The sequence below is a fragment of the Hevea brasiliensis genome, chromosome 8, assembly GCF_030052815.1.
Source record: "Hevea brasiliensis isolate MT/VB/25A 57/8 chromosome 8, ASM3005281v1, whole genome shotgun sequence".
NCBI classification, from domain to species: Eukaryota; Viridiplantae; Streptophyta; class Magnoliopsida; order Malpighiales; family Euphorbiaceae; genus Hevea; species Hevea brasiliensis.
In genome coordinates, this window is record NC_079500.1 from 19,702,611 (window position 1) to 19,715,452 (window position 12,842).

Below are 12,842 nucleotides of genomic sequence, written 5' to 3' on the forward strand. Positions count from 1 at the left end.
TAAATAATAAATTTTTAATAAAATTATAATTAATATATTAGTTAATTAAAATTCAATTATTTCAATTAGTTCAGTTATCAAATCAAAGGTAATCGAACCGATAACTAAAAACTGAAAATTATTGTTATAACTAATTGAAAACCAAACCGAATCGAATTTACTCTTACCAAAATAATCGAATTTCATAGGTTCGGTTTAGTTATTCGGTTATAACTGAATAATGCACATCCATAATTAAAAAAAGAGTAAAAGAGAATTAGATGGAGAAAATACCATAAACAATAGTACGTGATAATACCATGAAAAGAAATGTCATATGGAAGTACTACGGGAATACCATTATGTTTTATATAAGTATATCAATGTGTTGATTTTGTGGTGAGAATTCACAGTTGAATTAAAGGAAAATTCAAGTCTCTATTTAGTATATTATAAATTTAAAATATAAATATATGAAATTTATATATTTAAAATATGAATTTTACTATGTATCTTATATTTTGAATGTATAATTGACTAGCAGAGTAAAACTAGAAGTTTGTATTGAGGGCAATTGAATATTTCAAAAAATAAATGAAAACTTGACAAAATATAAGATTAAAATAAAAATATAAAAAAAAATTAAAAATATGATTAAAATTTACGTAAAAGTACAAATCTAAATAACAATAAAAATATCAAAGGACTAAATAATAACTTTTTAAAAAAATATTAAAATTTATGAGTGAATTTTTAATTTTAAAAATTTTGAAGGACCGACCCTCAAACTTCTACGTAGGTCCACCACTACTGGCCCGGTCTCAGAAAAAAACTCCCAAATAAACAAGAATATTCGAAAGAGTAAAGACAATGTGACCCATGCGGGAATTACCCATTATTTATTTACTATTAAAGCAGCCTTTTAAAAAAAAGGTTCATGCTTGCTCGATCACCATAACCTATCTTAGCTTAAGTTTCATGTGAAAAAACCTGCAGAGAAAAGCCCAGACAGACAGACGATTACCGTGCATGGTTTCACCATTCACCTCCTCCCTTCCACGTTTCTTCACGATCTAATACTACTTCTGCAATTCCTCAAATTCATCTACTGATCACAAGAAAAAAAAAATGGAAGGAGAACTGTACAACTTGTTCAAGGTATGGTTCTCAGTTTTTGCATCTCTGTTTTATTGCTTTGCCATTGGGAAGACAGTCCCGAAAGGTACTGCACGATTCTTTTGCTTCCTACCAATTCTATGCCTATTTCTTCTTCTTCCTCTCAACCTCTCCTCCATTCATTTTGGAGGTATGACAGCTTTCTTCATTGCTTGGCTTGCAAATTTCAAGCTCGCTCTTCATGCTTTTGGTAAAGGCCCTTTGTCCTCCTCCTCCTCCTCCGACAACAGCCCATCAATCTCTTTTAGTTCTTTTCTGCCTGTTGCTTGTTTTCCTATTAAAATCCAACAAAAATTCCATCCAAATGGCCAAGATAAGCAAAACCCGGTTCCTAAAAAGGGCCTTAAATCTATTCCAAATTATGCAGTGAAGGGCTTGCTTTTGGCTATGTTGGTTCGTGTTTATGACTACAGGGAATTCATCCATCCTAAGGTAATCTGGCTCCTATATTGTCTTCACATATACTTTTTCCTTGAATTAATCTTAGCCACGGTGGCAGCCATGGCTCGAGCCCTGTTAGGACTCGAGCTTGAACCACAGTTCAATGAGCCATACCTCTCAACTTCGCTTCAAGACTTCTGGGGTAGAAGATGGAATCTCATGGTCAGCAGTATCCTGCGGCCCACCGTATATGAACCCCTCCTCAAAACATCTGCTCCAATCATTGGCCGCAAGTGGGCTCCACTCCCTGCAATCTTGGGCACCTTTGTCGTGTCGGCTGTAATGCACGAGCTCATGTTCTACTACTTAGGCCGCGTGAAGCCCACGTGGGAAATCACCTGGTTCTTTCTGCTTCATGGAGTGTGTTTGGTGGCAGAGGTTGCCTTGAAGAAGGCGGTTGCCAGAAGATGGTGCTTGCCGAGGTTCATATCAACTCCTTTGACCGTTGGGTTTGTGCTGGTGACCGGTTTTTGGCTGTTCTTTCCAGAGTTTCTCAGGTGTAGAGCTGATGTTAGAGCGTTTGAGGAGTACTCTGCTATAAGCGCGTTTCTGAAGAATGCTGCTTCCATGTTTAGATCTTTCAACACATAAGCAATTGGTCGACACCATAAAATCATAAAACTTTCGCGCTTAGCCGCTTAGATTGTAAATAGGAAATTCAAGATATATTAATCCAGGAAACTTACTATTTAGACATTATATTTAATAAAGTTACCAATTTAGTTTCTATATCTAAAAAAAAAATATTATTTAATCTTTTAACTCTTTAATCTCTTTATTAATTTTTTATTAGTCAATGACAATAAAATTATTATTTAGTCTTTCTATTTTAATAAAATTAATTAGTCAATACTTATATTTTGAAAAACATATTAGTTAATCTCTATAATTTAGTTCTGTTAACTTTTTAATCACTCAAATTATTTTTTCTATTCAAACAGCCCTGAACCTCTCCTTTTCCCTCTTACCATACCTTATTTATCTCTCATGTTTATCCCTTTTGCACCTACACCCCTCTCTCATTCTGTTAGTTTTTAATCTTTTGATAGAAAATAATATAAGTTGTCTATGCAAAAAGATTAAATAGTTTCTCTATATGTCCAAGTGTTCAAGACAGTAATCCAAGACAATTGTTTTCTAACAGAAAAAATACAAAAATGATGCATTGGGAATTGAACAAAAGACTTGAACATTTTTTTTTTAAAATACAAATGTAGATTTAGTCTCCATATAGCAAAATTTTTACTTTTATTCAAGAATATATTTTTTAATATGTAAAACTAACTAATTAGCTTTATTAAAATAGATATACTCAATAATAATAATATATATTTTTTAAGATATATAAACTAACTAATTAGTTTTATTAAAATAGAGAGACTAAATAGTAGTTTGACTAGCATTAAAATCAGATGACTAATATAATATTTGACAATAAATAATTTAATGAAAGTAAAATATAATAACTAAATAGTTTTTTTTTTTAAATTTAGAGACTAAATAATTAGTTTCGTCAAAATGTAAAGATTAAATAGTAATATTTCCTATTAATTTTGGATTTTGGAATAGAGATAACAAATTTAAGATCACAAATTTAAGTACTTATTTTGTTAAAATAGGATTAATTAAGTTGTAATTAGTTTGCTAATGTCAAGTTGTGATTTTTTTTATAATTAATTTTAATTAAAATTTAAATTAAAATCTCACAATTTTAGATATGAATCCATCATTACTGATTTAAATTGATGATTGTTATGAGATGTTCTTGATTTTGTTAGATGGCATATAACTCCAGCGATTTTTAGGTTACAGTCTTGGGTTAGAGGAAATATTGTTCTTCTTATTAAAGATTTTGTACATTTTGGATTATTATTATTAATAAAAAAAAAATATAAAAAATCTTTTGAACTGGAGCTGCCCTTCTTTTTCTTTGTTTTGCTGGACTAAGGTCCCAGCTTTTTACAAAGAATTCTCTATTTGGACTCATCTCTATCAAAGCCTTTCTGGGTTTGTGCACTAAATTATAATGTGTATAAATGAGGTTGGGCTTTATGAGAAGTTGAAACTGAATCTCCACTCCTGTCTTTATTTACGCCTTCATAATGAAATTTTAAATTTCAGATAGACTGTAAAAATAAGTGATTTCTATTATATTGTTAGGTCAGTTGGTTGATATATGCAAAGTCATTTGGAAGTGTAATAGTTTGATTCAATCCCTTTCTTAATTGATTCATCACATATCGTAATAGCCATGCCCAAGTCAATTTAGCTTCTTGGAGTTAGGAGTTAGGAGAGTCGGAATCCAACTTTAGTTTCGTTTTAAATATTTTATATAATTTCAAATCTTAATAAAAAATAAAAACAGAATTAAAACAATAAAATAATTTCAATTTAATTTCGTATGATTATTCTATTTGGTACAGTTTTTTATTCGATTTACGACTTTCAGAAATCATGCACACCCCTATATATAATAGACTCAATAATGGCCAATTATGCTCCAATTTCATATTAAAATCAGCAATTACGATTCGTGAAACCTAGAGACTAAAACTAGATCAATTAGGGCCATTTTTCTATGATTTTGGTCTTGGCAATTGCAATTTTAGTTCGGGTTGGGACGATATAGAAATCAAAACACTCACAATTTTTTTTTTAATAAAAATCTTAACATATCTTAGTCCTCATTTGTGGTCACTGTGTTTTGATTTATGAAGTCGTCATCAATAGTATCAATTATATTTTAGGTTCAACTTAAATTGTGTCTCATCTAGTGCACACTAAAAGCTTATTCCACTACGATTGTTGAAATAGGAGCCATAAGGATCTCTTACTAAATTTGATAAAATTGAAAATTTTGATTTGTATTTTTTTCACCATTGAAGGATGATAAAAATTATATAAAAGCTATCTCCAAACTCAAATGAAATTGTATGGTATAAATCAATTTTAGAAGAAAGACCACCCATACCTCTTAATTTTTTTATGTTGTTGCATCGGCATTTGTCACCTTCATCGCCTTTGAATAAACTTATTATATTAATGACTCTTTAGTAGGACCTTCATCACCTTTGAATATATTTATTATATTAATAACTCATAATTCTAGCAAGACAAATAGACACAAGTGTTGACAGAATGACAATTGAGAGACTTTTTAATATATTTTTCACTATAAATAAATGAAAGTGTTAATAATAATAAATACAGTGATTAAATAATAAATTATTTTCTTTTTTTTTATATATATAAATAGCTGATAAATAATTTTAAATTATTGACTGGAGACATTATTTTTATAGTGCATGCGTATATATTTGAAAAAATGAGTACATTGTCACAAAAACTTTGTATATTATTATGGGTAAAATATTATCAGGTCTTGTTAAAATTAATTACTTAGTTTCTTTTTTAAAAAGTATTTTATAAAATCAAACATGTTAGTTCTTTTATAAAAAAAAACGTTATTCAACTTATTTTAGCCTTCGATATTTATATTGTTTAGTCCATATAAGTTAACTATTCATGCTATTTAATCTCTCTAATTGAGGATAAAACAAGTTGACTATCATTTTTTTAACAAAAATTTAATAGCAGAACTAAAGAGTTTGATTTTACAAAATATATGACATTTTAATTGGATTTTAAAAATAGAGACTAAATAGTTAATTTTAACAAATTATAGGGACTTAATAGTAATTTATTCTCTTAATAAATTAATGATTTAATATCTTTGTAATATAAAAAAATTGAAGATTTAAAGATGAGAAATCCCATAAGCTGCAGCATTGTACATAATACTTTCACAATATTTTGGATAGGTATTGAATATTGAGATTGTCTTTCAAGCAATTACAAGGGGCAATTTATTTTCCAAATATATGTAATTTGAGATGGTGATGATTCATTTCAAGCATTGATATGAATATGAACAGTGTGTATGTGTCATCTTTTATCAGATTATAATTCCAGCTAGCCAAGGAATTGGTAACTGGGTCTTTAAAATTTATCTTGCAATCTCCATGGAACAATGAAACTTCAATGGATCCTTCACTATCTGCTTTAATTTCAGTAGGCTTAGTCTTCCACTCTTCAATCAGCCTATCCACAACATCCATAGATGGAGTGTTCTTGAAATCTTTGTCCACTAATTTATCGTTAGTGAAACCTGCAATTACTGGGCCTTCATACATGTAATCCCCTCATCACTAGGGTGAGAGTGGCCCTCCCTTGATACCTGCTCCAAGTACTCTGCCTGCCCCACAAAAGTATCTATTAGCATCCAATCATGTTATATCCTTCTTCTTCTTCTTCTTCTTCTTCTTCTTCTTCTTATTATTATTATTATTAATTAAGTGAAGCCAAGAGGTGGCAAATGTCAGAGTTTTTTTTTAGTCGTCTTCTGCTACTTACATTTCTAGACAACTGATGATTGTTTCTAAATTTCTAGAAAAGCTTGAAATATTACCTGATTTGGGCCATAGGCAACATTCACTTCAGTAAGCCATATAGGCAATCCTGTTGAAGCTAAAATGTCCAAGGAAGCTCTCATGTATGCAAGGTCTAGTTGGTTAGAACCGAAATGGCCTTCCACACCTATTCCTGCTAAAATTCCTTGGTTTCCAGGATGTTACAGGATTCCCTCCAGTCTGTTCTTGTATTTATCTGGATTTGCAACCTCATCCCCATGATATTCGATGGTATTATACTCATTCATGAACAGTCTCGTTCCCGGATTAGGCTGGTGAGCTTTTGAGAAGTACTGTGCAGAGGTATTTTTGCAAGGCTTATCTTCATAGAAGCTGAAGTGCAGATTCTCATTCATTACATCCCAAACAATTAGTTGCCCAGCGTATCTTGAGACGGCTGAATTTATTCTTTTTGCTGCAGCTTCCCCTAAATCATCAGAAGAAAGATTTTCAATCCAGTATGTTTGGTAATATGGATCATTCCAGAAGATGTCGTGACCTCTGATAGAAATGCCATTTTGTTTGGCAAATCTTATCATTGCACCAGCAATTGTATAATTTTCTTGACCCTGCACATTCTCGGTGCTGTACCACTTCATTTCATTATTGAAAGTGGTATACCTTAATCTTGACGCAAACCATTTTTGGTTGTCTACGCTTTCCAGGATGTAATGGTTCATGGCACATCCAAATGGGAAGATTGATAGGGTTTGTTTTATGGATACCATAGCACCTTCCACGGCAGTTCTTTTCGCATATGTTACCTGGAATCTCACCTTTCTCTTTCGTTCCTGCAAGTTCAAATTCAAAATAGAATTTGATTATGATGATGGTTTTAGGGACAGATTCTATCCTTAAAAATAATAACCCTTCATTCATTTAAGTATGTATGATATATATACAGTTGTTTCATTATAACTGTTAATTGTGGTGAATATCACGGCTCCTATCTGAGCAGTGATATATTTAATTCTAATTAAACAGAAGTAAAAATTATTCCCTATAACTGTGTATATATATAATTGATATATTTTGAGCAGAGTTCTAGGACACATTCAATGAGCCCTATTAGTTTTTTTTTTTTAATTTTTTTTACTGTACTACCGCATTAGCTAAGATAGATAATGAGATCCCTTTATATACGACGCTGATTTTTAACTCTTCATCAGTTAATAAAATAATATGAGAATAAAATGAACAACGATAACATTTTGATTGAGTCACCCTTTGAATCTTTTCGTCTTGGTCGGATCGCCATTGCTCCATGGTAAAGGGTTGTAATGAGACACTGTCAATCCATATTTCCATAGTTGCACTCTTGCTCTAAAACAACGAGGAAAACCAAGAATTATTTATCCATGTAATCTATATTTATATATCTATATATCTATATAAATATAATAAAGCTAGTCTCCAAAGTGGTTCACCAAGAGGTGACTTTTTAATTTCTTAATACTTAATTTTTTTATTCATTTTTATTATCATTATTAATAATTAATATTTATATATTAAATAAAATTTATTAGTCTTAGTATTATTATTAATTAGTATGTGATTTTTAGTTTCTTAATACCTAATAAAAAAATTTAAAGAAAATTAATATATATATATATATATATATATATATATATATATATATATATATATATATATATATATATATATTATAATTGAGAAAAAAAAAACACATTTTTTTCATTAATAATAATAATAGTAATATTTTATATCACTTATAATTAATATGTATAGATTAAAAAATTTATTAAATTTATTGTTGCCACTAATAAATATGTGACTTTTTATTTTCTTAATGCTTAACAAAAAAATTTAAATGAAATTAATATATAGCTATATTTATAAATTATAATTTCAAAAAATGTAAACTTTCATAATTAATAATAATTAATTTCTAATATGCATATATTAAATTAAACAAAATTTATTAATAATAACTAATATTTATATAATAAATAAATATTTATATTTTTAATAATAATAATAATAATAATAATAATAATAATAATTTAATATGTATATATTAAATAAAATTTATTATTGTTATTATGGCTCATTTAAAATTCATTATTCTTATTATTATCACTAATTAACATGTGATTTTTTATTTATTAATATTTAACATAAAAATTTAGATGAAATTAATACTTTATAATAAAAAAATACATTTTCTCATTAATAATTAATTGTTAATATGTATATATTAAATTATTAAACAAAATTCATTAATAATAATAATAATAATAATAATAATAATAATAATAATAATAATAATAATAATATATGTGTGTGTGTTTTATCATTAACAATAATCAATATGTATATATTAAATAAAATTTATTAGTCTTATTATTATCACTAATTAATATGATGTTTAGTTTTTTAGTACTTAATATAAAAATTTAAATAAAATTAATATATCGATATTTAATTTTAATGCATATTATTTATATCTATTTTAATTATATTTTATTATTAATTATTAATAACTATTATGTATAAATTAAAAAAAAAAGAAAATAATGGTCTCTTTAAATTTGTGATCATATTATTATCACTAATCACTTATTAATGTGACTTTTCGATTTTTTCCTAATTCTTAACATAACATCTGTAATATTGTTTTAACATAAAATATGTTATGATAGGAAAGTAAATAAGCTAATGATAAGTAAAATGAAAAATAATTAATGACATGTAAAAAGGCAATAATCACAAGTATATATTCATAAATAAATACCATGTAAAATTACTGTTGAAAATATAATTCTATTAAAATTTAATAATAAAAATGGCAATATAAATTTAAAATCACTATAAATATCCATAATTAGATCTTGAAAGTTATAATAAAAAAAAAAAAGTATATGATATGGTAAACAAGAGTTTCTATAAATATTTATAAGGTATATTCTTATAATTTATTATTTTTTTATATTTTTAATATTTTTATATTTAAATATTATATTTTATTATTTATTTTATTAATAATTTTAAAAAGTAAAATATATTCGCGCAACGCGAGTAAGTGGCTAGTCTATATATAATTTTGATCCAAGGAAACTTGTACATTATATATTACCTTGCAGACTTCTCCCACTGTTAGAGTCTAGAGAAAAAGGAAAAAGAAAAAGCTAGAAAAAGGAATGCCTCTATATATATATACCTCAAACAGAATCTCAGTTGGGCCTGAAAAGTTTAAAAAGATGCCACCTTAAGCAAAGACAAGAAGCCATCTCTGGCTGTAACGTTACCAGCACGAATCAGTTCACCAGCAGCAGTTCTCAAAACAACTGCTACACTCTCCCTTCCTTTGTTGATTTGAACCCAAGCTGAATACCAAATGAAGCTTAATTATTAATTAGAAATGTGATTCAAAGTTATAAAAAAAAAAATGTACATAAAATCAGGAAGGACTTGCCGGACAAACCATACAGATTTCCTTCCTCAAATTGAACCGTCTGCGTGGCAATGTCAAGTGATTGTGTTCTGCTATGTACAATAATGTATCTGTTCCCATTCTTTTATCTTCCTTCTCTGATTGCTCCTTCACCATACACAGTCCAACCTTCCAAGCCATAAGTAAACTCTGGATTGGCTACTATTCCTCTTCCATTTTGAGCTTTGCGAGGCTCTGTCAAACGCTGTTCAAGAAAATATTTCTCAAAAATGTTCTCTTGACAATATATGTAAGTGGAAATGGTAAATTATTGTTTGAAATCAACAAAACACTGAAAGCAGAAATTTCTACTTGCCTCACTTGTTGCAGAATAGTCATAGGAGAAAGCATGAATACCATACCCTGCAGTAGTTAATGAACAACAGAGATGAGCTTCTCATTTGCTTGTGCATGGTCACACGAAAAGGAGAGAGATGTAAAAGTGGACCTGAATACAGACAAATGCACGTGAAAACTAATGCTCAATAAGCTCTTATTGATAACCTCATGTTTGCACTTATGTCGCAAGATCATTTATAATTTTTGATTTCCCTAACAGAAATACATTAAGCTAATGATCAAAACTGAAAAGAAACAATGCAATGAAAGAACATTAAATGCACAACCTGTGGAATAACTTCAGAGACGCAGCCAAACTTAGATACTGTTTTAGTCCCTGAAACCTACAAATCTTTCTATGTTGTCTCGTGAAAGTTGTGTGGAGTTATATAGGGAGGAAGTCTTCTTGAAAGGGCTACAGTAGCCAATTAGATATGAAAGAAATAAAGGGAAAACAAGAAATTAAAGGAATTCAAGTTTCCAAAATTGAATTGATTTGATGTTAATGGACAATGGTGCCATGATACGCAAATTATTTCTCCTAATAGTTGGAATATAACTTTATTGTCTTGTCGATTTGTGCAATCAACTTTCTCAACCAAACTCTTTTATTTTTATTTTTTATTTTTTACATGAGAATGCACATAGGACAATGATAGTACTCTCTAACAAAATTATAGTAAATTAACCAAAAAATACCAAGCTGTATATCTCATACACACACCCTCCACAAAGTGAAGTAAAATTCTTTGTCAACTTAATTTTTCACCTATTGTTAACCCAAAAAAATTGAACAAAAAACTTTGCCATCTTAATTAAGTGGAAATCACTAGGAGTTCTTTATGGCAATTTTGTTTAATGAAATCGAAATAGTTATCTACCTAATACCAATCAGTATATATTTTATACCATGTATGGTTTATGAAACAAGTTTCTAAATGGGCAGGAATAAATTTGTATCTTCCCGTATATATATATATATATATATATATATATATATAAAGCATGCTATAGTTAAGCCAACTGACAATTCATTTATAAAATAAAATTAATTTTATTTTATTTGATTTTCTTTACTTTTTAGTAATTAATTATTTGATTGTTTTAAATTATTAGTAAGTTATTAATTCTCCAATTATATATATATAAGTTATAAACTATTTAATAATTATCCTTTTAATGCTATAATAAGTAATTATTATTATTAGCTAAGTTACAATATATTAATACATATTTATTCCATATATTTTTAATTTTATATAGGATATACATATAATTTTGTTTTTTCTTCCCCTTTGCACGCTACCTTTTTTGCTTTTCAGATTATTAGAATTATGTTTTAGAATATTATTAATATTACTAAATAAAGATAATATTTAAATATAATATATTTATTTGATATATTAAGAGAATATAAGAAAATATTAATATTTTAAAGTGATAAAAATTATCATATGATTTAACCAAAGTCATATTATTCCATATTTTTAATCATTATTTCTATTATTGCTATTATTATTAGGTAAGTTAAAACATATTAACATATATTTATTCTATATATTTGCAATTTTATATGGTATATACATATAATTTTATTTTTTATCCTTTTGCACGACCTTCATACTTTTAAGATTATTAAAATTATTTTTAAAATATTATTAATATTACTAAATGAAGATTACATTTGAATATTCTTTGATATATTAAGAGAATATTAAAAATATTGATATTTTAAAGTGATAAAAATGATTATATGATTTCACTAAACACAAATTATTTCATATTTTTAATTAATATTTCTATTATTGCTATATTTGTATTATTTTTATTAAAAAATCTTCATTACAAAATCTGAGACACAATGGCTTAATCCACATATAATAAAAATAAAATATAGAGCAATTAATAATAAATATAAAACACTATTTTATTTTCATATATTAAAACCAAAAATATATAAATTAAAATTATTTGTTTGTATTTAAAATTATTATTAGGCATGTGCAAAAGTACATGCTATTTCCTTGCACATATAAAAAGTAAGCATGGTTTTCCTAATGTGATGAAACATTGCATTTTCTATGAACATATTTTTCTCTGGCACTTTCTATAAAAAGAATAATGTATTAATTAATAAAGAAATTAACATGGTAATTAATATAATTATTTAATTGGTAATAGTAAATACAAAATTTAAATCATTAATCTCAATATTTATTTTTATAATTTATGCTCATATAATATTTATTATAAATCTCATATAAACAATACGTATTTGACAAAAAAGTAATTTTATTTATTTTTATTTTAATTTCATTTATTCAATAAAAGTATATAAATCCTAATTATAATAATTGAAAGAATTATAGATAGAATGGTAGGCAATTAAATTAGCTTTTAGTCTGAATACTATTAGTACATATTAACATATATTCTATATACCTAAACTTTATATAATATAGACAAATATTTTTTTTTTCATTTTTTTATTATTTATATACTTTTCATATTATTAGTATCCTTTTTAAAGGTAACATTAAAAATATTAATAATGCTAATGTTTAAACATTATTTAATATATTAAGAGGATATACTTTTTTTTAAAATTTTTAAAATGATGAAAATATGATATAATATAACCAATCTCAAATTATTTCATATTTTTAATCAATATTTTATTTGACTCTTATTTTTATCAAAAATATTTTTTTTATTTTGATAATATTATAAAATTCTCACTAAAAAATTGTGAAATAAAACGTTCAGTCTGCATAAAAATTAATAAAAATAAAATATGGAGTTACTAAGAAAATTTTAAAATATTATTTTATTTTTGTATATTAAAATTAACAATTATTTGCATATATATATATATATATATATATATATATATATATATATTAAAATTATTAATAATTATTTGCAAAGCACTAGAAATTCCATAGAAGAGTGGGTATGATTTCCCCACTACACTCACACGTCAT

General features: G+C 26.5%; 1 protein-coding gene and 1 pseudogene across 1 annotated transcript; one reads left to right on the forward strand and one right to left on the reverse strand.

The window, feature by feature from the left end:
- Positions 1–893: 893 nt before the first annotated feature.
- On the forward strand, positions 894–2,325 carry LOC110655950 (acyl-CoA--sterol O-acyltransferase 1-like). The gene has a single exon (XM_021812458.2). The coding sequence runs from the start codon at positions 1,108–1,110 to the stop codon at positions 2,185–2,187; it is 1,080 nt and encodes a 359-aa protein (XP_021668150.2). The 5' UTR covers positions 894–1,107; the 3' UTR covers positions 2,188–2,325.
- A 3,137-nt stretch (positions 2,326–5,462) lies between these two features.
- LOC131168979 (endo-1,4-beta-xylanase 5-like) lies at positions 5,463–12,842 on the reverse strand (annotated as a pseudogene).